At 35.3% G+C, this 27,620-nt stretch overlaps 1 protein-coding gene across 3 annotated transcripts; it reads left to right on the top strand.

Moving 5' to 3' along the window:
* Nucleotides 1-5,018: 5,018 nt before the first annotated feature.
* Nucleotides 5,019-27,294, top strand: LOC106673779. 3 transcript variants are annotated; one of them, XM_024225503.1, is made up of 6 exons: nucleotides 5,019-5,086; nucleotides 26,104-26,179; nucleotides 26,285-26,372; nucleotides 26,436-26,509; nucleotides 26,604-26,757; nucleotides 26,894-27,294. In XM_024225503.1, exons 1-6 carry the CDS (start codon nucleotides 5,034-5,036, stop codon nucleotides 26,989-26,991), a joined length of 543 nt encoding a protein of 180 aa, XP_024081271.1. In that variant the 5' UTR covers nucleotides 5,019-5,033; the 3' UTR covers nucleotides 26,992-27,294. The 3 variants fall into 3 exon arrangements, with proteins under 3 accessions (XP_024081271.1, XP_014261523.1, XP_014261522.1); XM_014406037.2 differs by lacking the exon at nucleotides 5,019-5,086 and adding an exon at nucleotides 5,356-5,459 and having other exon boundaries at nucleotides 26,894-27,293; XM_014406036.2 differs by lacking the exon at nucleotides 5,019-5,086 and adding an exon at nucleotides 18,479-18,564 and having other exon boundaries at nucleotides 26,894-27,293.
* Nucleotides 27,295-27,620: the final 326 nt, after the last annotated feature.

Below are 27,620 nucleotides of genomic sequence, written 5' to 3' on the forward strand. Positions count from 1 at the left end.
TTTTAACTGCATAGTTTAGAACCGACGGGACGTCATCTACGTAAAGAGAAAACAGAATTGGACTCAGCACACGTCCCTGTCTTATTCCTGAAAGAACCGGAAAATAATCCAACACATTCGTTTGAGCCCTCACACAGGATGTCTCCTTTATAAGTGCTGTGAATGTGGATAATTTTTAATCTTATATATCTTCGTTTTATCGACTCTATACAATTTTTTATTATTATACTTCGATAAAGTACAGCTCTTTAAAAGTGATGAGTAAAATTGTCGATACCATCAAAGTGATGAGCGAGTATGCGCCCATTGCTTTTAATTATTTCATTTTTATTTTTATATAAGATTTTGATTGAAATGAAAAAGTCAATGGCACGAGCGGGATTCGAACCCACGACCTTCGGCTAAATACGCCGCTGCTCTACCACCTGAGCTATCGTGACTTCGATCCACTCGGACACCAAAAATTGAAAAATGGCAAAAAGGAGGGAAAATTCGAAAGGTCGTAGGTAAAAAAAATAAAAATCTACAAAAAATCGCACAGCTAAAATTAAACGTTTCATCAAAGTTTTTGCTTTGTTTTTAATAAATTGAGTGTATTTTGATTTTAGCTCACTGTTGAATATTAACCCGAGATTTAATTAGGTAGACTCAGGGCACAGTCCTGAGGAACCCCCGAACTAGAGTTCTCGTTCAATGTTTCAGTACTGACATTATGCAATATAAAATAATTATATTATGAATCATCAATCAGTCTATGAATTATCATCACAGCCACCCAATAAATCCAAAAATGAGCACAAGTAAATCTTTTGTAATGACAGATGACAATGACCTCGCTGTGAAAACCCGTTATAAAAGAGTTCTCTTTATTTGTAGAATTGATATTTTTGCGTTTTGCTATAGCTTTCTGATCCAAATAATTGAAATTGTCGAAATCTTTTAGTCAATTTTACCTGACTTCCGCTAAATGTCAAAATACAAATGAACTATGAAAAAAATAATCTCTAATCTATCGAAACGTGTTTAGAACGAGTCGTCGTCTAGTCAGGAGTAATTTTAAAGTTGATTTTATGGAGCGACTCCAAAAGACCGTTTTGCATTCTAGATGTAGGTCGCGATCTGAATGTCGGCTCGGTTGAATGCATTGCCAAGGTCTCGGAATGTTTGACTCGCGAGAGAACACTTGGGATGATGACGCAAACCAATTTGCGGGAGTGCCTGTACTCGGGGCGAATCATTGCGGTATGCTGTCATTCGAAATGATTTTCGACTTCGCCTACATTTCAAAAATCATATGCGTTGTAAAGGTTAGGTGTAATCGACGACGGAAGGATGTAAATGTTTTTAATTTTTATAGAACTATGACACACCAAGCTAAAAATATTTCGAGAAAACTGTGGTGAAATTGTGTAAACGACTAAGCCTAGTGATTTTAGACTAGGGTTTTTTAAATTATTTTTATCGTAATTTATATTGTCAAATAGCATCGGCTCCAGAATCGTTTGGTACTGCATTAGAGCCCTGTCAGACATTGGGAAAATAAAATAACTCCTGTCAAGGTTCCAGGGCAACCATGACCCATGGCAGAGGGGCAACGAAGAGGCCGATAAATTAAAGTTCGATGAGGACACCTGCTGGTCCTGAACCATTTTGTGGCTTATCAAACTGCCAAAAATGAGGATCCATTAAACAATGGATTAAAAATAAGTCCTCCGGTAAATGGGAAAGTAGCCCGGGTCAGTGGCATTACGAAAAGTTTATCAAAGGACCATAGTAGAAACTAACGGCAGAACTACTAAATCGAGGACGTGCTAGGACCAGAATAATAGTTGGACTGCAGACTGGAAACTGCATATTCCGAGGTATGTATCTAGACTCGGACTGGCAGAAACAAGCCTGTGCAGATATTGCCAAGAAGAAGAAGAAACAGCGATGTCCTCTGTTTGTGCGAAAGTCTAATCCTGGGAAAGCCACGGACTGAAGGATATGCACGGGAGCTCTTGAAAAAGTTTTGGGGGTCTGGTAAAAAGCCTTAACCTTAACGAGGAGTTCTAGGTAAAAAAAAGAATGGAGATGCACAATAGACCAATACTGGTCGCGGTACGCAGATTGTAAAAAGGCCGGCTCATACATAATCTAATCTAATATTAAGTTAGCTGATAAGATCTTCTTTAGAGGTCATATGAAGCAAAAACAACCTGTTTGTGATGATGGTGGGATAAACCACCGAAAGCTCGGCACAGCCCAAAAAGTTTTGTTCTTGCTTCATATGACCTCTAAAGAAGATCTTACCACCCAAACTTAATTTGCTGCTGGTCGATAAACATTCAAAACAATTATGTAAGGTCTTGGTTGAGATGAAAAATTAGACCACTAAACAATGGATTCAAAATAATCTAATATTGTCACATAAGAAGATATTCATTAACTAGTGTGTCATTAGGTGTAAAGGTCATGTACTCTCGTTGTGCTTCTGCTACTAAATATAATTATATCTATCAATATGTAAACTTAATTTAGACAGTAGTTTAGGTCATTCTGATTCCTAATGATCACAAACTTCCCAACGACATGCCAGACCCTTCACACCAGACCCTACAGACCTACCCAGTCTTCTTCCTGTGCTGCCCCAAATCCTAGATTACAAAGACTCCTTCTAAAACGTTTAATACACATCCTGGACTCACATAGAATCGTTCGTTCTCACCAATTCGACTTCCGACCACATAATTCCACGTTTCAGCGAAGTTTCAAAGTTCTTGATTCCATTTCCTTCACGCAAGATAACAGAGTATATTGTTTGGGTTCCTGGGCAGCCCAGGCTTTGGATGGGGTCTGGCACCACACGTCCTTTAAAAACTGAAGGTTTATTACCCATTCCTTATTACCTCTGGAATCCTATTTAATCGCTGCTTAAGAGTGAGGTACAGCCAATAACAAGCTGGCGTTACGCAAGGGAGCATTGTTGGTCTCATACTATCATTTATACTGCTTACTTTCTTTACCTAATTACAACCATTGTAATCAATTTAACATCATCACGACACCTAATTCAGACTTCTAACTCGAATCGTAAAGCAATCTCCAACATCCAATGACACTTTAAATTTATCAAAAATTACAAAAAGGGACAAGACTGAATGTACATCAACAACAAGGAGCTACCGATTCCACTCAAATCTGATACTTAGAACCATACCTAAACAGCAAACTGATTTGGAATCCCCACACAAGATTTAAGAAGACTTTTAGGGCTTGTTTTAAACGTCAAAAGTCAACTAATTCTCTACAAGACATTACTACAATATGGACATACCGAGTAGAACTTTGGGGTTCCGCTATGCCATCCAATATCCAGAGTATCCACTTCTTCCAATCAAAAGCCTTCAAATTGTCAAAGCTCCTTACTTCACTAAGCTCACTATACACAACGACCTCAACGATCCTTTTGTCTGCGAGCTGATCCGATTCAAAAAGATTACAGTAAGTTTTCGATCTATACTGCCAAATATATTTTCCCATGCTGTGAACCCGCATTGTCGCGTCGCTTTTAGACTATGGCGTCGAGACCTCCTTAAATCCCTCATATGTCCTCATCCTGGTGCAATACTGGCCAGGATCAATGTTTTCAGAGAAAAAATCTTGACTACACATAATAAAAACATGGTGAGATCGATTTTAGAATTTGGTTCCTTACCTGCCATATGCGGTAGATGTTTTCGTCTCGTTTGGTACCGTTGGAGACTGCTGATGTCCTTTGATGGTCACCCATTGCTTATTATCAGAATACAACAGATCGACTTACTGCTTATTTACAAACTACGCCACAAAATATAGTGATCAGACTTATTATGGTTTTCACTCTTTATATACACAATTACTTTTACAAAAAAATCTATACCACTAATTATTCATTAAATAGCCTCATTTCGACGCTTACAACAAACAGAGGATTTCAGATCGTTCTTATCAACTTGACGTATTTTTCTCTAGTGATCATTTCACCTAAATCACAAAAAGAGGTGTCCAAAAAGAAGAAAAACCGCACAAAATGTTTCTTTTTATTTACATTTCTGTATTTTCTGCCATTTTCTTTTCACACGTTTTCATTTTGTAAATATGCAGTTTCAGTGTATAACGCATAACCAGAACTATAAATAGTTTACAATTAATTAAGGTTTTTAGTTGAGATGAAAAAAAGTTAATGGTACGGGAGGGATTCGAACCCACGACCTTCGGCTAGATACGCCGCTGCTCTACCACCTGAGCTATCGTGACCTCGATCCACTCGGACATCAACTCCCCATNAGTTGATGTCCGAGTGGATCGAGGTCACGATAGCTCAGGTGGTAGAGCAGCGGCGTATCTAGCCGAAGGTCGTGGGTTCGAATCCCTCTCGTGCCATTCACTTTTTTTCATCTCAACTAAAAACCTGAATTAATTGTAAAGTATTAATTGGTCAAGCGGACCTCGAAATTAGTGACTATAAATAGTTTAAATTCTTAATTATTGTTTTGCTGGGTATATCTCTTAGTAGTATAAATGAAATTTGTAATCACTATGTAAACAGTTTTTATTTATGACTTTTATATTACGATGTTGGGTTGCGGGATGTGCAGTCATACAGAAAACAGCGTAGTGCTCAATTCTTTAATTTGCCAACGTTTCGAACGGTTTTCATTCTTTTTCAAGGCAACGCTGGAATAAAGGTAGAGCCGCTTTTGTCCACTTTTTTTCCGGTGTTAGCATAAAATCGTAGCTGTAATTTGTTTCGAAGTGGTAGTTCTTGAATTTTTTTCTATTTTTTTTTTTTTTCATGACGGTACTACTCTAGTGTGTCAACGGCTTTAATTAGATGAGCTTTTTAGTTGGAAATCTTTTTTTTTCGCAATTACGGCTACGATTTTAATGCTAACAACGGAAAAAAGTGGACAAAAGCTGTTCTACCTTTATTCCAGCGTTGCCTTGAAAAAGAATGAAAACCATTCGAAACGTTGGCAAATTAAAGAATTGAGCACTACGCTGTTTTCAGTATGACTGCACATGCCACAACCCAACATCGTTATGTAAATATTGCAAATCAATGGTAATAAACTTATTCTAATCAAACACATGTCGTTACGATTAAGTAGAGATGAGGTAAACAAAATACTTTTTATATTAAATTTATGTTTATGACATGACAACGATTTTGCCTAAGTTGGAGAGGAGAGAACGTTCGTAAAATTAATTAAAGTAATTGACTCATAATACCATTTTTGAATTATACACTGTCTTACAAACTGAAATGGTCTTGTGTTGTATTTGGCATAAATACGGCGAAAACATCTCCTGTTGGGTTCGCGAGAGTGAGGGACGCCGTGTTGGTGGAGGTCATGTAGTCAGAGTTGTTAGCAGTTTGCCTTAGAACACCGTCGGATTAACAACCTACGGCCCTGGAGCAAGGATTACCCTCATAGGTACGTCGTCTATCAAAAGAAAAAAAGTCGGATATAAATTCTTATCGACAATAATAAACAATACATGGCCAAGTTTTTCCTTGAAAAAAATTTACTTATTTTATAACGTTTCTGTAAAATTTTTAAATTAAATTCTTCCTCTTAAATAACAGCATATAAAATACAACGCACAATAAATTTACTGTACAGTTCATAGGTAAAAGTGGACTAAAAAAAATTAAGCCGAAAACATTTATGTCGACAAATTGCCCTCAGTTGTACAGTTCTCTATTTCAAATAAATATTTGTCGTTCGTGAAATCCCTTGAGAACAATTGTTTCTATTTTTGGACGTGCATACATTACGAAAAAATCTCAATTTCGTTAAAACTATTTTGCTCGACATGGGGGTAAAGAAAGACGCAAAATAGTCAAAACTTGCTCAATTCACTGAAATATATTTTCAAAAATGAACCGATGAAGAAAATTCAATTGGAAACTTTTTATCGTTATTTTTCAGTCCGTTGAACATTTATGCAGTTTTGATCAGTAAACCTATTTTCAGCGACTTTCAGATTATATTGACATCAGGACAGGATAATTGACCCAAAGACCAATGTACACGTACAACCAATGACAATAATAAAAAATAATAATAATAATGTAGAAAGTTCAGGGGCTGAAACAGCTGGCGATGACCCTTTGTTTGTTTTTACTTCTTTTTCTGGTCTTTAACGCAAATTTTTCAGCCTGCAGCCATTTGAGCGTCTCGAACTATTCTATCGATATGACTCTCCTTTTCAGTTGATGTTCTAGAATAGTAGCCTCTCATTTGTACCTCAGTTTGCCAACTATAGAACAGATATAAAACATACAATACAAATATATACATCGCCACAAATATAGAAGTCTGGGTACATTCACTCCTCTAGAGTACTCGATATTCCTCGGGGCCGGTTGAACAACCCCTTCCTTTCACGCTAATAAATTACATCCATTCCACCAATTTAACATAAATGCACATCCGATATAAACATAGAAGTCAGGACACATCCACTGACTCCTAATGCTCGCTATTCCTGGGGCCGGGTTGAACAACCCCTTCCTTTCACGCTAATAAATTACATTTATTCCTATAAATTAACATAAATACAACGCCCAATACAAGCGTAGAAGTCAGGTCACTTTCACTCCTCCGGAGTACTCGATATTCCTCGGGGCCGGGTTAACAGTTCCTTCCTTTCACGCTAATAAATTATATTAATCGTACATGACATAATAAATGTACTTCCAGTAAATTTTTCTTAAAATAAAACTGAATCAAATAAATTTTATTAAAAGATTTTGCGCATAAAGCAAATAATAATAATTAATGCCATATTTTTCTGAAATGTAAACTTTCCGATTTTTTTGTCAAATGGTCGATTTATTTAAGTTGATGAATAAATTTTGCAATCTCGAAAGAATTCAATTATTTCAAAACAAATTTTTAAGAATATTTATAAACGCACCACATTCCATACGGAATAGCCAAATACAAAGACACAAAACTACAAACGCATCCAAGAATTTATCCACAAAAATATCTAAAAAATTCATTTTAAAAGTATTTTATCGATAAAAATACTACTTACTTTGTTTTTAGTACCTTTCATGCAAGAAATTGCGCGCAGTAACTAATCGATTAATTCCAACTATTGGAACAAAAACGCCACCGGGACTGGCACAAAAATATTATTATTAAACGAAAGGTTTTTCCACGAATTACAATTTGAAAGACTAAAATGAACTTTGAAAAATCATAACGTAAGAAAATTAGTCGTTAGTCATTTTATTTAGTATTTTGTAAAAATGCCTCGGTCGTACGATGTTAACATAAACCAGCAAGGGTGGGCGAAAAAAAGAGACATTTAGAGTGATTAGAACCAATTAAAAATAAATAAAAATAAATCCGACAGTATTTTTCTGAAAAGGCTTTTAGTTATTATTATCATTCAAATTAAACTTTTAACAGAGCATTTTATATCAAGGTGTTAGTTGGTTTAGTCATCATTGGAGAGCATTGGACCGGGTGTACTCCAGGGAACTGTGCTGGATCCTACACTATTTTCCGTCGTTATAAACTATCTGCACTGTTTGCAGATTGTACACCTCTGTAGGAAAATTGGCAATAATAAATTGAAATGGAGAATTAGACCGAACAGCACGAAAAGCGAACATGATTTGGTGACCAGGGTAGACCACATCATTGTTTGAGGTTAGGTGACGAGGTCATCACATGGTCGACCAGGCTTAAAAATCTAAACTTAATTCAAGCAGCAATGAAAAACCTTTTCTCAAACCTCAACAAAAGATCGCATTTAACTATATAAAAAATAATTTATGAATTACCTATGAACTTGACTAGTGGAGGACACCGTCTTAAATTTCTGTCCATTTCCATTTGGCAACACAGCTTGAATATGATTACATGATCAACATCAATAAGCTAGATAGCAGTTTTCAATAATATTTTTCAGGAGTCGTGTCCCGAGGCCATCCTGAATCAAGTAGCTTTGAACGATGGTTTTGCTTTGGTTACTATGTCCAAACCTTTCGTAATCTTTTGAAGGTTTGAAGTTTACCCTTTAATTAATTTTTGTCTCGAGCTAAGAGGTTTTGGTTGATCTTGTTGGATCCTTTGCACACGCTTTGTCAGTTCATTAGCTAAATAGCAGCCTTCATTATCAGCCTTTATCAGGTCCTGTCATCATGCTCCGTCTTGCCATCCTGAAGCAAGCGTCTCTCCGGTGCAGTGTACGTAGCAGAGGGCCATCAAACTGTTTTCCTTGGATTAAATGGTGCAAACTTCTTATATTTTGAAGGACCCTTTAATTAATTTTTGTTTCGAGTTAAGAGGTTGTGGTTGATCTGGTCGGATCTCTTGCGCAACCTGTTTCGCTGGTTCATCAGTTCGCTCGATTTCACGTAGTTAGCCGTAGCACAACACACTGGAACACTACTCGATTTCCTTTATTGATGAGGGTACTTACGGTTTTACCTCTTCAGAGACTGGATGATCGGATTGCTGGTATCAGCTAAATAGAAGCCTTCATTAATGTCTTTATTGCCGTCCTGAAGCAAGCGTCTGTACGGTGCAGTGCGCACAGCTGAGGGCCATCCAATAGGCTTTGCCACGGTTTTCCTTCAGTTACGTGGTCTAAACCTTTGGTAATCTTTTGAAGAATTTTTGTTTCGACCTAAGAGTTTGTGGTTGATCAGGTTGGATCCCTTGCTCGAGCGCAGTACATGGTACGCAGTACAACAGGCCAACTGTTTTTCCTTCGGTTAAATTGTTCAACTTCTAGTAAACTATTGCAGGAGCCTGAGGACCCTGCTTGGCTAGTTCATCGGGTCACTTACAAAGCAGGCCGTCACGGCTTGGAACCCAACGACTTTTCGCTTGTTGCTTATACCGATGAGGTCACCTTTTACCGGTGGTACAGCTAAATACCAATTCTGGCCTTGGTGATGTTTCTTAATTCCTTAAGGCCAAATTAATGACCCCTATCTCTCCATCGAAGTTAGTACTGCCCAGAGTTCGAAACCGCGGCAATACACACCTGACCCCGCATAAACACCATCTCCAATGCGAAAACCCTCAACTACCAGTCCGTCGTTTTGACCCTGCTTCATGTAGCAAGTTCACTTGGTGCATCTAATTATAAGCTTCAAGTTGTTAAAAATAAAACTTTAATTTTCTACAATGTAAACCAGCTGTTTTCCACATTTTTCTAAGTAATTATTGCTTATTGGGCGTCGGTGGCCGCAACGGTTTAGGCGTTGATACGGCGCTCATCATTGTAAGGTAAAGGTCCCGGGTTCGAATTCAGCGGCCTCGCAATCGAACCCGACATACTTACAAATGGGCTTTTTTTCAAAAACACCGGCACCCTGAGGGTTGATATAACCTCTGCTGTTGGGAACCCTCGTTCGAAAAAAAAAATAGTTGGCCTCTCCAACCAGCATAAACCTGTATCTCCATCCTGTTTGTCAAAATTAATTCAACTAAACTTAGGTAATCTAAAAAGTCTACTGTGTTAAGGCTGATTTTTTAAAATAAATAATTCTAAATTGTCCTAAAATTTTCTGTTAACTTTTTCCTCTTTTTACTTAATTTACTACGTTTCATTTATTTTTTTGCTGTTACGTTTAAGTTTTTATTTATATATTCATTATGACTGTGCATAATTGTATACTTTTTTGTTACTCAAGCAGGGGCTCAATGCTATAGAATAAAATTTATTTTGTTTTTCTTAAATATTTTTTTACTGAAGAGGAAAAAGACATTTTAGGTACGCTCGATTCTGTACACGTTCGCAGAATTGAGTGTACAAATTTAAAATTTACAGTTTAGTGATGGTTTTACTAATAACAATCATAAATAGCTCTTTTGGTATTTGCCTTTTTGTTTGCAAAACCAATGAAAACTTGTAAGATTGCGATGCATCTGATTAGAAAAATCCACAATCGGAAGCTGCGGTTTTTTCGTCTCTCTCGCGGGCGGAATAAGCAAGTTAAAGTTGGATTAGAGTGACTTCTTTGGCAAAAAGTTGGAAAATTCGAAAGGTCATAGGTTGAGATGGTTAGAGTAGAACCGAAGGTCGTGGGTTCGAATCCCGCTCATAACACTAGGTTTTTCATCTCAACCAAGACCTTACATAAAAGGAATAATTAATTGAAATAAATAATTTGGTCAATTAGACAACTATAAATGGATTATAATTTACATAATAGACCTTGATATTTCAAATGTTCTTTCTTATGATGTTATGCTTCGTCAACAAATTGACCACTACGTTATGTTAATTTTTACAAATGACACACTTAAAATGTTTTATTTTTCAAAAACACCGGCACCCTGAGGGTTTATGTGACAAAAAAATTATTTCTTACGAGACGTATTAGTGCCGCTATTACTGTGATGATTACGATGATTAATTTTTATTTGAACTGAATAATTTGATGAAGAGAACTGTCATCCTTTAGTTAGATCATAGAATGTAGGTTAAAAAGAAACAGGAATTCCTGAATCTAGAAATATCTAACTAGGCTGTAATTCCAGTTAATGCTAAAAATCTTTCTTTTGTATTTAAATACCCTATCCGTTACGTGATCTCTTATGTCATCGAGCTAAAAGAAAAGAAAGATTTGTGTTTTATTTATCTTTGGGCTAGTCATATTTTAATTTTTAAAAGGAAACGCAACAAAATAAAAATGGATCACTCCTTTGTACCGGCTACTGTACGTCGTTCGTTGAATGTTTTAGCCGACTTAGCACCAAAAAATAACAAACAAACAAGTTCACAGTGCCCGCCGATAAACTTTTGCAAAGCAAAGCGATAATCAAAAAGGGTTTTATTTATAAAAACCCAATGTAAAACACATGGCGTTTCCGTCGAGGTTCCACCGGCCCTCGGAGCCTACCGTAAATAAGCCTTCACCCAGATTCCGAAAAAGGAAACCCCCTGCTAACTCTGACCAGATGCACGTTCTGAGATCTGAGGAAAAAACCGGAATTCAGGCATTTTATGATATTTCAGTCCTTTCTAACCATAGTGGCAATAAATCTTCAGAAACGGACAATATACCATGTACACATAAAATGACAACTGAACGGTTTTTTCTTTGTATTAAAAATCTTATCTATTTGTAAATCTTGCGATTATCTACAAAGGTAATAAGTGTTCTATATTCTGAATTTTTTGTTCACCTAGGTCTAATAAAAGTACGCATATTATGCAAACAAACCTATTATGTATTGTATTGCGATTTCTCGAAAAAACCAGGGAGTAAATCAAATTTTTTCTTGTTTTATTTCCTTCTTTATTACTGATTTATATAAAATAGTATACAATAATTTATAATAGATTAACGAAAGGCAGCGTAAATCGCTACGAAATTGGTCTACAGCAACTTCCGACTGCTAGATCATTTCAGCCTCCAGCACTTAAGTTTTATTTTTGTACCCTTTACATATTAGTACATATCTGTGTGGTGTTTAATGACCGTACTTGATGATTATTTGGAGGTCGTGAGATGCGGTCTGGTGAGACGTAGGTTTTAGAAAAACATTTTCTTTATCGTGTCAACGTTTCGATCTTTATTGTGATCATCTTCAGGGCTCAAAGTGTTCGTTTTATGTGTAGACGTGTCATTCTTGCCTGTCGTGTTGAGAGTGCCACTGAGATCACTTTGAGCTCTGAAGATGATCTCAATAAAGATCGAAACGTTGGTAAGATAAAGCAAATGTTTTTCTAAAACCGACATCCCACCAGTCCGAATATCTCCACCGTTAGCGCGTATTACAAATCTGATCACACGGCCACAGCATTAACACTAATTAATTAAGGTTTTTAGTTGAGATGAAAAAAAGCTAATGGCACGAGAGGGATTCAACCCCACCTTATGAGTTTTCCCTCCTTTTGCCATTTGTCATGCCCAGTTGAGATGGGGATGTCCGAGTGGATCGAGGTCACGATAGCTCAGGAGGTAGAGCAGCGGCGTATATAGCCGAAGGTCGTGGGTTCGAATCCCTCTCGTGCCATTAGCTTTTTTTCATCTCAACTAAAAACCTTAATTAATTGTAATGTATTAATTGGTCAAGTGGACCACGAAATTAGGGAATTAACACTAATACCAACTCGGAGGAAACGTGAACGTAGCACTCGCTGTTTTATTAAGGGGCAAGGAGGTCTCTAGGCCATCGCCGATTAAAGGGTTAAAGTTCCGGGATATGAAATTGAGTAGAGTCGTACAGTAGGGTTAGGATGGATCGAGAGGTTAGTGTGAAAATTTGGAATGGGAAATCAGTTTGTTGACAAAAGGTCGTTGTAGATAATGAGGTTAGCGACGTAGTAACAGATTTGACGATTTGTCTGAGAAATTTTGATCGTAAGGATTGGGGATTGGATGTTGGATGACTTGACACTCCGTCTGTACAAAGTGGTCTTGTATAAGGTTACTTTGTTGACGGACATGATGGATTTCAGTCCTAGAAGTTGTCGTCTCTTAAATCTTGTGTGGGATTCCACGTCTGCTGTCTAGGTATAGTCCTAAATACTTAAAGGGAAGTCGGTTTGTTTTTGATCTATAATGGCCAGAATGTTTTTTTCAATGTCTTAATTCAGTCCTTCACTTTTTGCACTAGTCTTATAACCTCAAGTAGTTCTTGGATGTTGGAGGTCGGATTCGAGTTAAAGATCAAAATTGCGGCATCATGGCCTATTCTTCATATGAGGGATGATTCCTTTTCTACGATTCAGATCCTCCGAGGGCCACCTATCGTAATGACAATGACGCGATAGTCCATAGCTTCTCTACCTTTCCGGCCCACCGATGCTCAATTTCTTTTAATGTTTTTTCTTCTTCTTTATACCATTATGTATTATTTGTTTTATTTTACTGTTTTTTATTGTTGTTTTATTTTTTTAATCACTAGATAGAAATAGATTTTAAAGAGAGGGTTTCTGGTTCATCGGCTCTGATATCCCTGACTAGCAGACGGGACCAAATTCTTTTGAATTTCTGACGTGTGCTTAGCGTTCTGTCTGCGTTGTTGTTTGTTTGAGCTATGAAGATCCAGATCAGGCTGAAATTTGCAAATGTTGATGAGTATTTCCACTATGGACGGTGATACCGCTAAAAAATTTGTGATATCGCCGAACTGTTTTGTACTTTTAGTTTTATTTTTTGACCTGTGATTTCAGACTTGGAATCCTCCTTGGACTATGAGAGGCTATCTTATGGTTTTATGTGTTGATAAATTGATCTCTTGACTGATCTTAAAAAACAGTTGAGCTTGTTTTTACAGGGAAAACGACAGGCTGGCCGAGATAGATTTATGTTGAGAAGTATGTGGGCTGATGACTCAACACTTGCATACATTTCACCTTGACCGCAGTACATGCAGACAACAAGGACAAAATATCCTGAAAAGTCTTTCATTTCAACCTGGGCGAGTTTAACTCCAGGTCGCAGGCTATTTCACCATAGCAGATGTACTTGCGTGAAAAATTTCACGAATTGCGATCTTATGCTGGATTTAAACATTCGTCTACTCTTGTCGTACCACGACCATCACCAAGGAACTTCACGCTACTCTAAATTTGTCACATAATTCAAAAAAATCACTTTAGAAAGTGAAAAAATGTCCTTTTAGCAGGCGATCCTTAACTCTTAGAGACAAGGACTTAAACAGCTTAAAAATACCAAGTTTTTTTGTTCAAAAATAGTAATTTATTTGTTGCCCAAATATATTTATTTATATTCAGTTGAAATAACCATTTGAATTCATACCAATGAGCTATTGACGGTGCTTTGATCAACAGTGACCATCTCTTATCAGCGTATTTATGCTGATTCGTCGGACAAGTCTACCTCGACGACTTCGTCTATAATTCATCGAAGCTCTACTAGTTTAATATATTTCAATTCGTTCGTATCTTCTCAGAAATCTCATCTTTTAAGAAAGTTTTACAACAAACAATTTGACCGTTACACAGATCTAACAAGTGGAGAAAATCTATTTATTCATATCAACTTCATTTTGCAATTAAAGCGATATCATTTAATTAGAGATTTTATTACTTTTTAGAAATAGAATATCAGGGTCCCCTGAGAAAACATTTCCACGATAAACATTTCCTGACGTCTTTCGACGTATAATTCTTTATTTTCTACGTAATTAAACGATTCTAATTTATCAATTTAACAGAGTTTTATAGCGTTTTGTAAGATAACGCGTAGATTTTTCCATATTCAGACAGATGTACGATTCCACTGTTCTTTAAAACTATCAAAACTGACAAAGGACGTGTGACAGAACATCGTCACATTTATCGCGTGTGACACTCAATCGCAGCTATAAAAGTCTATCGCATAGTATTCGACATTTTATTCTATTTTTAGCGAAACAATAGATAAATTGTAAAGCTCTTGGGAAAACAAACTGCAGCTTCATTTAAGAAAAAAGTCATTTTAATATAATTTAAAAACGTAAAGTAATTCCTGTCATACAGGAGGGTTTAATGTCCCAATACGTCACATTTCCCAAATTTCCCGCCATTCCATTGCCTCCCTCAGCCTGTTTCGTCGGTCCTGGCTTCTCTTTCCTTTCTCCACCCACTCCTTGTATCTTCCCTTATACTTCCCTTCTTCGATTATAGCTGTTTGGCATACGGTGGTCTCTCGGAGGGGGAGAACGCGCGATTGAAGCGTATTATGAATTGTTGCGTAAGATTTGTGTACGTCACCCCACGGGGATCCCGGGTGGCGGGGTTGTATTCCCAACTTTCCTGGCTTTTCCCTTCCTTCCGTGCACAGTATTTCCTAGGTTGCTTTCTTTTCCAGTCCATCCACACTCGTTACCCACGCTCATCCCCAATCGACCTTATCCTTCCGCAACATACAACCCATACCTTCGAAAGATCCTTTCTGATCCGAGCCCCTAAACTCTGGAACTCCCTTCCCCTTTCTATTCGTATTTCTCTCTATTCTACTCTATTTCTACCTGAATAATCACCTCCTCTCCCTCCAAGCAGAGACTTCACGTTAACATTTGTTATTTGTTTAATCTTCTCGTAATTTTTTCTTCTGTCCTGCCTTATTGGTATACATTGTGCCAAGATTTCTATCTTTTTTTTACTTTTAACTTCATAGGAAGAACTTCCTTTATTTATTTCATGTAAATTATTCTTAGGGGACACCAGTCACAGAATAAAGTTATTTTTCTTCTTCTTCTTCGTCAATACTCGTTGGGTGTCGCGGATAAGAGGTCGAACCAACAACACATTGTTTTCATACTTTTATCTATGAAAAAGCCGTGGGTTTTACCGGGATTTGAACACAGAACCGCTAGCGTGGCAAATATAAGTCGAGGTCGATATTAATATAATTTATGTATATAATCTACTCATAATTTGAAAACTAATTTAAATTTCAATATTTTGAAAAGATGATCGTATTTGCTAACCCTTTAATTATTAATACAAGTTTCAAAATCCTGATAAATGGAGAGAGAGAGAGAGAGAGAGAGAGAGAGAGAATCCTTTAAATTCACACTATTTAAAATACACAATTTAGTTTAGAGTTTCTTATTCTCTCAAAGTGAGAGAGATGTGTGAGAGAGAGTGAAAGGGTGAGATAAATAGATAGAAAGCTAAAGGGGAAAGAGAGAGAAAGAAAGAAAGAGAGAGGGTGAGAGGGCAAGAGAGAGAGAGAGTCCTTAACACTCACATTATCCAAAATATGAAAAACTGTAATATATTGAGTTTCTTATTCTCAGAGTGAGAGAGAGATAAAGATAAATAGATAGATAGCTAGAGGGGTGTGTGAGAGAGAGAGAGAGAGAGAAAGAAAGAGAGAGGGAGAGAAAGAGAAAGAGAGACAGAGAATCCTGTACACTCACACTATCCAAAATATGAAAAATTGTAATTTACTGAGCTTCTTATTCTCAGAGTGAAAGAGGGAGTTAGAGATAAATAGATAGATAGCTAGAGAGGAGAGAGAGAAAGAGAAAGAAAGAAAGAAAGAAAGAGAGAGGGAGAGAGAGAGAAAGAGAAAGAGAAAGAGAGACAGACAAACAGAGAATCCTTAACTCTCACATTATCCAAAATATGAAAAACTGTAATTTATTGAGTTTCTTATTCTCAGAGTGAGAGAGAGATAAAGATAAATAGATAGATAGCTAGAGGGGGGAGAGAGAGAAAGAAAGAAAGAGAGAGAAAGAGAAAGAGAGACAGATAGACAGAGAATCCTGTACACTCACTCTATCCAAAATATGAAAAATTGTAATTTACTGAGCTTCTTATTCTCAGAGTGAAAGAGGGAGTTAGAGATAAACAGATAGATAGCTAAAAGGAGAGAGAGAGAGAGAGAGAGAGAGAGAGAGAGAGAGTGAGGGAGAGAGAGAGAGAAAGAATCTTTTACACTAACATTATCCAAAATATGAAAAACTGTAATTTACTGAGTTTCTTATTCTCATAGTGAAAGAGGGAGTTAGAGATAAATAGATAGATAGCTAGAGGGAGAGAGAGATTACTTTCAATTTACAAGACCTAAAATATCAAAAACTGTAGTAAACTACCGTTTTACATATATTGTATCTGTATGTGTATAGGATTCTTTCTAAACTCTTTCTTTCTCTCTCACTCCCTCTATCTATCTACCTAAAGCTGAACGTTGGTTTGGTATGCGAGTCGTTGAACCGGCACTGGGTTAGGATTTATCTATTTATCGATCTATCGATATCAACCTATCCATTTATCTATCCAGCTTTAAATTCAGAGCGAATGGATTTTCCGTTAAAATTAAAAGGAATATCAGGATTTTTCACCGACATACTTAGGGCATAATTTTTTTAAAGAATGTATGTACTTTTTATAACCGCACGTAGAGGATCTGAATGTTCACCATTTAGGACAAAGTAAAGCCTTTGCCGGACTTTTTTCGAGTTTTGAAGGGGCTGCAGACCGGCGTGTTCTACACGTCTTGCTGGTCAACGGTGGCATAATTGAGCTTTGTAAAAATCTACAAATTTTATCGCTTACAGTGTCTGGCCGAGACATTCTACATATCGACACAACAAATAATAATCCATTTGATAATTACATTAATTGCTATTATTCAGAAATCGTGAGATGCAGTCTGGTGTGATGTAGGTTTCAGAAAAACATTTTCTTTACCGTGCCAACGTTTCGATCTTTATTGAGATCATCTTCAGGGCTCAAAGTGTTTGTCTTCTGTGTAGTTGTGTCATTCTTGCGTGTCGTGTTGAGAGTGCGCACAGAAGACAAACACTTTGAGCCCTGAAGATGATCTCAATAAAGGTCGAAACGTTGGCACGATAAAGAAAATGTTTTTCTGAAACCTACATCACACCAGACCGCATCTCACGATTTCTGATTAATTATCGATTAACGGTCACTAACCACCACACATTAATTGTTATATTTTAAGTAAAACCGATATTTTTTAAACAACTGGTTCGATTATACATAATGTTTCGATTTGTATGCACAAGCACACACATATTTACGTTTATAGAGCAATTTAGGTAATTTTCTTAAGGGGGTGATTGGACAGGGCTGCTGAGGATGACCCAATGAGCCCAAACGTCCTGTATAGACAAAATATTTTTATGCTATGGAACACATGGTTTTCCTTTCATAAATTATAAAACCGTGGGAGATACAATATGAATACACAATTATAATAGAACGCTAATTATATCGGAAATATTTTCTAAAAAACAGCTTTTGATGGGTTTAGCTTGTGATTGGACAGTACTGCTGAGGATGACCCAATGAGCCCAAAACATCCAGTTTAAACAAATTTGTATGCTGTGGAACACATGGTTTTCCTTTCATAAATTATAAAACCGTAAAATACAATATGAATATACAATTATAATAGATCACTAATTATATTGTAAATATTTCCTAAAAACATAGCTTTTGATGGGTTTAGCTTGTGATTGGACAGGACTGCTGAGGATGACCCAATGTGCCCAAACGCCTGTATAGACAAAATATTTTTATGCTATGGAACACATGGTTTTCCTATCATAAATTATAAAACCGTGGGAGACACAATATGAATATACAATTATAATAGATCGCTAATTATATTGGAAATATTTTTTAAAAACATAGTTTTTGATGGGTTTAGCTTGGATCGATATTGTTCAAATAAAGGGCACGTTAATAAACGTTTCCGTACTAGTTTTCTATTTCCAGTGTATTAATACGACCTGGTAGTACTTCCTTGAATGAATTTTTTTTACCATTCAGCTGCTCTTGGCCAATAACGGTGAACGGAATTTATAGTTTTATATTTATTTATAGTTTACACGATTTATGACCGGCTTTATCCAAGCCTCTAGTTTCGATCTTACAAACATTACGGATAATCGCTTTTTTAAAGGATTCCGAATTTACGCCTTAGACATCAGAGAGTCGATTCTAGAATAAACTGAGGGTTGGTCAAGTTGCCAAAAGTTCTGCTATACCGTCTCGCGTCTATCGTCCGCCCAGTCGGTAGTGGGTCTGCGTCAAATACGTTTCCACCATGGGGGACGACGGTTTAAAGTGAGTTTTTCCCAACTGGTGTGACTCAATTGTTATGATTTAATTTATCAGGACTTGGATTAAGGCCAGGTGCTGGGCTTTAAATATAGAAAAGGGAAGGTCCGGCGGGAGATTTTTCAAATGCGTAATTTCTCGAAAAGCCAGGGCTTAGAAAAGTTTCGTTCAAAAAAATCGATTAAGAACAAAAATCTCAAATCCCTCTTCTTTTGTGAAATTTTTTCCAGAGATATTCGCATATCGAATATTGTACAAACTTTTATTTCACTCCCAACTTAAAAGTTAACGATAGGACAATTTTACACGAAAAAGTACTGAGAAAAACTTTCTGACTCTAGTTGGCCAAAATATAAAAAAAATGCAAATTTTATACTTTTACAACAGTATAAAAAAACCTAAAATATACAAAATTTAAAAAATATTTACTTATAACAAACCAACTTAGTAAAGGACTGATTCGTACTTTTGAACAGATTTGATCTATATTTCTATAACTCCAAGTTTGGAACGGATCCCAAAAACTTACTTTTAGATGACTCTGCCCTTAAATTCTGCGTTATTTATGTTGTCCATATTAACCTTCAGATTCAACCTTGTTCTACTTTGAACCAAAACATCACTCGAAGGGTCATTTTGTAATAAAATATCAATAAATTTCTTTCAAAATATATCCTAACAACGTTGTATAAAATCTGAGCAAATTTACAAGTGTCAATTTACAATAATGCCAATTTCATTATAAAGTTTACCTCTTAGCACAACTTGATTAGTGTACTTTCCCTGAATGCTTAACACATCATTTATGCGATAATTAATGTCATCTTTGCTTTGATATAATTGTTTAAAATTTCGAAGTACTTAATCGATTAAATTATTGAAACGTTGACTAACAATAAGACAATGTAAAAGAGAAAACATAAATTTTGAATAGTAACTCAATAATAGATTAAGGTGTGGCCTATCCCAAGACGTAAAGGAAATCTTGATGAATAACAGTGTCTACCAGAATTTATTGGAATATTTACGAGTAGTGAAGTGTATGATTTTCTATAATCTGCCTCTTTGCATATGTGAATGTATTTATTAGCGAGAATGCTGGATGAATGGATATGGATTTGTTTGATATGATTGTGAGGAGTGGTTATCGGCGGAATACTAAGTCTCCCGGTCGCCCCCTATTCATTTTTTATTTGTACATAGTCCAGCATGTGTGGAGACGAATGAGTGAATTTATTAGCGTGATTTATGATGGATGTAAGAATATTGTAATTCCGTACAGGAAGTATAAATGAGAGCAGGCCGTTCTAGGCTGTTTGCAGGCTTTATATTTTTTCAATAACCTACTTATCATGTAGAAGAAAAATATTTTTATACATGTTTGGAGAAGTATAGAGAGAGAAAAATAAATAGGTTAAGATTTGTAGATAAATGGATGGATGGGTATGATTTTTTTTTTTTTGTATGATTGAGAGGACTGGTCATCGGTGGAATACCTAGCCCTCTATTTACTCTTAATTGTATAAAGTATAAGTTGTAAGTAGACGAATGAGTGTATTTATTAGCGTGATTGAAGATGGATGCAAGAGTACAGGAATCGTTGTGAATGAGAGCAGGCCGTTCTAGCCTGTTTCCAGGCTTTATATTTTCTCAATAACCTAAGTATCATGTAGAAGAAAAATATTTTTATACATGTTTGGAGAAGTATAGAGGGAGAAAAATAAATAGATTAAGATTTGTAGATAAATGGATGGATGGGTACGATTTTTTTGTATGATTGAGAGGAGAGGTCATCGGTGGAATATCTAGCCCTCTATTTACGCTCAATTGTATAAAGTATGGGTTGTAAGTAGACGAATGAGTGTATTTATTAGCGTGATTGAAGATGAATGCAAGGGTACAGGAATTATAAATGAGAGCAGGCCGTTCTAGCCTGTTTGCAGGCTTTATATTTTCTCAATAACCTAAGTATCATGTAGAAGAAAAATATCTTTATACATGTTTGGAGAAGTATAGAGAGAGAAAAATAGATAGGTTAAGATTTGTAGATAAATGGATGGATGGGTATGATTTTTTTTTTTTTGTATGACTGAGAGGACTGGTCATCGGTGGAAATACCTAGCCCTAGTGGCCCTCTATTTATTCTTAATTGTATAAAGTAAGGGTTGTAAGTAGACGAATGAGTGTATTTATTAGCGTGTTGTAAGTAGTTATTGGTAGTGGATGAGTGAATGACTATCGATTGTTGGTATGTGCTTATTAAGGGTGCAGATGTGTCCCAGGTCATTGTAGCCATAAGATAAGCATAGACTAATTTGAAGTGGAAAATGCAGAAGGAAAAACGAAGCGTGCCGGCAAAAAATAAGTAATTCAATTATCTTTGTGTCGTTGGCCTGGAAGGCGAGAGCCCACTGAAGACCACCAAAAGATCTGACCATGGCGAGAGTAGAAAAAGGCAATATCAAATCGTTGACAATAAATACAATATAAAAACAAATTAGTACTACAAAAAAATACTGATTTTACTTAATGTTGTTTAGAACGACCGTCTAGATAAAAAATATACAAAAAATCGGTGAGAAAATGTGAAAATCGAAGATCCGGTTCAACGGTGTTGAAATTCGTCTTATATTTAGCCAATTGGGAAATGCTTATTTTTGGATGGTACCCGTTTAAAATCTGGAACTCTGGACTTTATTGTCTTTCCGTTGGGTCGAGGCAGAAATGTGTAGGCGTCCTTCGGAACATTTTGCCACTCCTTCTTTCACTTAACGAGCCCCTCCGGGCGTCTGCTTGAGCACGAAATCCAAAGAGGACAAAACCTTAATCCCGCGGAATGAGCGGTTCTTCGTTTGGAACCCTTTTCGAAATCGAAGGTCAAAAGTCTCAGCATCGGGTTGCAATTAACACACTGGAAGAGGCAAATGCCTACTGTTATAATTTTTTAAATTTTTTGTTCTTCATTCCAAGGAAAATTGCGTATCATGTATTATGGAGCTTTTTAATGCAATGTTTGTTGGAACCAAATCCAAAGTGGTTCTATTTCTTCAAAAAACGATTTTTTCTTAATAATAAACTTATAATTTTCTGTTTGTTGCCAAGGGCAAACTAATCGAATATAGTTGTTGTTATCTTGCATATTTTCTCAATAAACCTACCTAAGTATCATGTAGAAGAAAAATATTTTTATACAAATTGGAAGAAGTATAGAGAGAGAAAAATAGATTAAGATTCGTTGATAAATAGTTAAGTACCTTGGTTGTTAGATGGAAAGAAATATATAAATAATTATAGAGTCGAAGAGATAAATAAATAGATAGGTATATTTAATATATGTATAATTAAAGATAGATGAAGAGAGCTGATAATAGGTGTAAAAAATAGATAGATATGTCTGGATTAGATCTCCTTTACATGTTGGGAGGCAAAGAAAGAGAAAAAGAAAGAGAAAGACAGAGAGAGAGAGAGAGAGAGAGAGAGAGAGAGAGAGAGAGAGAGAGAGAGAGAAATCCTTCAAACTAACACTATCCTAAATAAGAAAAAATTTAGTTTAGATAGTTTCTCATTCTCAGAATTAGAGAGAGAGAGAAAGAGAAATCGTTCAAACTAACACTATCTTAATAAGAAAACGTTTAGTTTAGATGGTTTCTCATTTTCGGATTTAGAGAGAAAGAACGTGAGAGGGGGCGAGGGAGAGGGAGAGAGAGAGAGAGAGAAAGAAAGAGAGAGAGAAAGAAAGAGAGAGAAAGAAAGAGAGAGAAAGAAAGAGAGAGAGAAAGAAAGAGAGAGAGAAAGAAAGAGAGAGAGAGAAATCCTTCAAACTAACACTATCCTAAATAAGAAAAAAATTAGTTTAGATAGTTTTGTTTTGTTTAATCACGCAGTCAGCTCTCTTGGACCTTTTCTTTGTCTCGTACACATTCTCTCACATTCACTCACTCTCTCTCCTTTGCTCTTTCATTTACTCACTCTCATTTACTCTCGCCCCTTTCTCACCCACAACACATACTCACTCTCTCCCCTTTTTCATTCACTAATTTTCTCTCTTTTCTTTGACTCTTACACATTCCATCTCATTCACTCACTCTCTTTACTTTGCTCTCTCAGTTACTCACTCTCTCCCCTTTCTCACTCATTCACTCTCTCGTTTCCTCTCTCTCTCCCCCAAACATGTTTCCTTTAAAATACTTCAATTTGCATTTTTTCCAGTTCGAAGAATCGAAATTCTGATTAGGGAGTGAGCACTGTATATTCAATTTTTAATTATATTCTTATGAATAAATGGAGAGAAGTAGTGAACCTCTCTGTTTCGGATTTAATTCGTTCCTTTAGTACACCCATTTTTAATATATCAACAGTCTGCAACCGTTCGAATTACACTCTGTATTTTTTTTAAATTTGTAAAACGTTAAACTTTTAATATACTCGACTAGGTGAGATGCCAAAAGACTGTTAGTGGTTTAATCGTCGTCAACCAAATCAAATAGGGGACAAGAAAAACATTTACCAGTCTTGAAGTACCGCTAGAACCGCTACCGTGACCGACCAAGCATCACTTCTAAGTCGAGTTGCTTTTTCTATCCTACAAAACAGTTGGAATAGCCGGACTACATGTATATCGTTAGTATTCACCCCAGGGGATAAACGACCTGTTAGATCTAATCCTTAGCAGTTGAAGCTTTTTTTTTTTATTTCCAGTTAACTCAATATTATAGTGTTTTCGCATAGAAAACATTTACCTGGGCATGTTTTATAATAGTAAAAATTCGTTTATACATTTACAGTTAGGCACATGTCATTTTGTGTTGGGCGGTTTGTCAAATTTGATCTGTTCTGATCGTTCCGGTCCGCTTATGCTCGCTTTTTATTTCGGTCGTACAATAATACTGCAAATAACGCAGATCGTCTTAAGTTATAGCAGATTTCAATATAGATTTCTATTTTTTTTTACAATTTGATATGCTTGCTGGGTCAACAATCGGTCCATATTCAGAACGGCCGGCTTCCTTAATCCATTTTATAAAAAAATTTCCGAATTTTCACCGAACCGCGAGAATCGTTTACAAGAAGAATACCAGGTGGCAATTGGCTCAGTTTTATTTTTAGAAATTGATGCCAAACAGAGGAAGCGTGTTGGAAGCTGACCTCAAGAGTGCATCCTACACGGACATCCCACCATCCAGCCACGTCCTACTCATTCCCTCATTCACTGAGTTAAAAAATACCTCATTGATATCTAGATGGACAGATCGTGGGTAAAATAAATAAAATAAAATAAAAATTACCACGATCAAGCATTTCCCGCGAAGCCAAGCTTAAACCAGATTTTTATCTCTGTTTGTCTGGTTTATCATGAAAAAAAAATTATCTCTTTTGTTTTGCTTACAAACGCTTATAGTTTTAATCGATATTAGCTACTTTATTACACATTGCTCTTTATAAATTAAAAAATATATATATTCTTAGTAACTGAAAGTTGCATTTTTCCAAAAGATAGTATATATTTGTACTGTTCTGATTTTTCTACTTTATTTATATTATTTTCTCATGGTTAATTAACAATGTTCAAAATTATTAATTTGAAATATGAAATACAAAGAAATTCCTCACTGATTTTTAAATAAAATTACCAATAAGTATGTTTCCTCAAGAAACATTTTATTCTATAAAAAAAAATATATTATTATTTATATATTTGTACGTATATAAAACAGAGATATGTCAGCAAATAAAACTTAATTATGAATAAAAAATCATGGGTAAGGCAAATTTGAAAGAAAGGAAAACAGAGATTCAACCACATGTAGACAAAATCTATTTGTCCACTCGGCTAAGCTAAATTCATAGTGGTTAAAGCTATAATTTTTAATATTGGAAGTAGAAGTTAATATTTGTTAATTGTGTAAATTGTTAGAAATAGTTTTAGAATCCTGATGAAGTGGATTTATTACTCGAAATCTTGATTAACGAACTGAGTTTTCTTTCTTTCAAATTTGTCTTATCCCTGATTTTTTACATAAATTATAACATTAAGGCTGAGATTTGTCGAGGAAGGGTTTCGATGTGTCCCGCATGTACATATAGAGAGCGTGTAGGAAGTCCCATATAAGAATTGTGCTTGAGCACTGCGGCAAATATTTGGGCTCTATTTTTAAAGGAAACAGGTCTGTTTTACTGTATAAAGTACTTTATAGATATCTCATCTTATATTTCTTTGTGTGTATTGAGACTGAATGTATTTATTAGTGTGTGCAGTGTGAGAGTTGTCAATGGCAACTGGCTCTACCTATTCCTACTGACATGTTTTTAATTAACAATTTTTTGAAATCATAACCTTATTTAGATATTTTCTGAAGACTTCATCAGGACTTGCTGATCATCGGTAAATGCTGTAGCTCTATGTACTTAGGCATAGGGTTCTCTAGTTTAATTCCTGCCTTGTGGGTTTGTTCATTCTAAAGAGAATATGCCCAGGTGGGAGACTCAACGTTTTACACTTATACATAAGATTTTTAAAAAAGTTGATCGGGAAGAGGCTGTGAGGATGCAGTCCACTTTCTCCTGTACATAACTCTTTTAGAGTCAGATATGAAATTCAGTGTTTTTGGATAGAACATGTGTCAATTGAGGTGGAGTTACCATTTCTCAATTAAATGCCCTGGTTGAGGAAGGACCCACTCAGACTTTCTGTGCAGTTTGATTACTGGAGAACACCTTCATAATTTTTGTGTACGGCCCACAATGGCCGAAATTTTGCCAGCTCTACATAGAAAGTAGTTTTCTCAACAATTGTTAGTAATTTGGCATATCCACAACTCTGTTAATTTAATTTGCGAGTAGGAAAAAGGATTTCTGTAACTTTGCGGACATTAATTTAGTCTGCTAGAATATTTTAAATTTTATTTCATATTTTAAGACGCCAATAAAGGGGAGGAAAAGAAAAGTGCATTTTATTTTATATGATTGTTTGCTTTTTTTTTTTTCTGTTCATTTATATCCTCTTTATGTTTTAATCCCGATTCAGGGTTTATTTTATGTAACACTAAACTAAATGAAATTATTATGTTGCATAAAGAAATATCAAGCTATGGAAGTCAGCTTTATACCATGTTTGTAATTTCCTGTAATATATTTTATAAGATATTATTTTCGTTAGTAATTTTTTTTTCTATTGGACAAAAAAAGAGAATAGGTGATGAGGAAAATGTATCTCGAAAAGATGCAACAACTTTGAAAAAAAAGAAAAAGAAACCTACATGACCTTGCCAACTCCCCCACCGCACTAGAAACGCAGGGTTTAAATTCCATGTAGTGATGGGCTTATAAATTTATCATAATATCTGGAATCTGTTCTTATTTCCATTACCATGATTTACAAAAATAAAAAATAAATATTTTTCTGACAGACAAAATCTTTACACATAATCATCCAAGTCAACAAAATATACACTAATTCTACCACTATATTTTAAAAACTAACGCTATGATGAAAAATATATATTTTTCAATTTTCAATATTAATTGTTTGTTCATTTTTTTTACCAGGAAAATGCCGCTTTTAAATACATGCTGTGGGCTGTCCCTCAAAGTAGGGACAGTAATAAGTGGAATACTTGGAATTGTAAGCAATTTTATGTTTACTACAACCACATATTAAAGTGCAATAACTTTAAATACAACATTAATTTTTGTTTAGAGGCCATTAAAGTTTCCTTTTATTGTTTAGTTATTTGGAGCAGGAACGTTGGTCATTATTCTAGTCACAAAAGTTAAAATGAGGACTATAATTATAGATACTCTCCCTCCAGAAATAGGTAATGACATTTATATAGCATAAAAAAATTATATATGTAATGAAAAATTTTGTTTGATTTCAGTAAAAATTATATTGGCTATAAATCTTGTTATGACAATTTTGATATCACTTCTGTTAATTATTGGTGCACTAAAGGTAATTTCTTATTGCTACTATTATTCTGGTGTTTTTTTAAAACAATAATAATTTTATATTTAGACAAGATTAATTTTTATTTTTTACTTACCAGAGAAATAGATGGCTTATGCTTCCATGGGTGTTGTTGGCGATAATGCTTGCAATCGGCATGGCTGTATCTATCATTTATACAGCAGTAGTGTTCATCATGCACGAAGAGGTGTTTTCAGCTTGCCTCTGGCTAGTTTTCGGTTTGATTTCAGTCGGTGAGTTTTTCCTTAAAATATAGATTAAAGGAATAACAGACAAAATTGATACTTATTTGTCTGTTGTATACTTGTATTGTATTGTATACTTATTGGAATAACTTACACAATTGTTTTAACTTTGTTCCCATTCCAGCAATTTTCATCTACTTGTGGTTCGTAGTCTTCAGCTACTACAAGCTGGTTGAAGAAGAAAAAGGAAGGGGGCCTTATGGAAGGCCTCCAAGGAGATGAAACGCCGTTTAAAAAATACCGCATATCAATGACTGAATATCACACTCGACACAAAGTTAAGATTTACTTTGACAGAAAAGTACAAAAATAACTTTCGATGCTTTGTCGTGCATTTCAAGTAAAGCTTTACTAACTGGAACAAGTGTTCATAAATTTATTATACTTGATCTGAATGTCAGTATTAATTTGTCAAAGTTTGTAAGTTCGATTACAAACTAATCATATAATCATGTTATTTGGTATGTAATGTACAAGTATATTGTTTGTAAAATATTGAAAAAATATATTAGTTTAATTTTGAAGTGGCTTTATAAAACTTAAATGTACACAACGAATATTTTTAAATGTATTGTTAGAGCCCTTATATTAGATATTCAAGAAATGCCGATTTAGGACACAATAATCAATACTTGCTAATAGAGTATTAATTTTTGATAATTGTTGTTTCATTCAAAAGTGAAACTTGCAAAAGTTTGACGTAAGAATTTCATAAAGCAAGAAATTTCTCCATTCCACATAATGGTTTTTAACCAAAATGTCGTTAAATAGTTTTAAAACATGTTTAAAAAAAAAATAATAATAAAAAAAGTTGCTCCTTCCAAATAGTTTTTTACCTTCATAACTTTTAA

This window comes from Cimex lectularius, unplaced genomic scaffold (assembly GCF_000648675.2).
Source record: "Cimex lectularius strain Harlan isolate CLEC.00 unplaced genomic scaffold, Clec_2.1 scaffold6, whole genome shotgun sequence".
In the NCBI taxonomy this organism is placed as follows: domain Eukaryota; kingdom Metazoa; phylum Arthropoda; class Insecta; order Hemiptera; family Cimicidae; genus Cimex; species Cimex lectularius.

Excerpts from the sequence above, each read along its gene's own strand:
- LOC106673779 (XM_024225503.1), top strand. The coding sequence starts at position 5,034 with ATGACTGCACATGCCACAACCCAACATCGTTATGTAAATATTGCAAAT. Across the intron at positions 5,087-26,103 it reads GTAAATATTGCAAATCAATG|GAAAATGCCGCTTTTAAATA; the intron begins GTAATAAACTTA and ends TTTTTTTACCAG. Across the intron at positions 26,510-26,603 it reads TAATTATTGGTGCACTAAAG|AGAAATAGATGGCTTATGCT; the intron begins GTAATTTCTTAT and ends TTTACTTACCAG.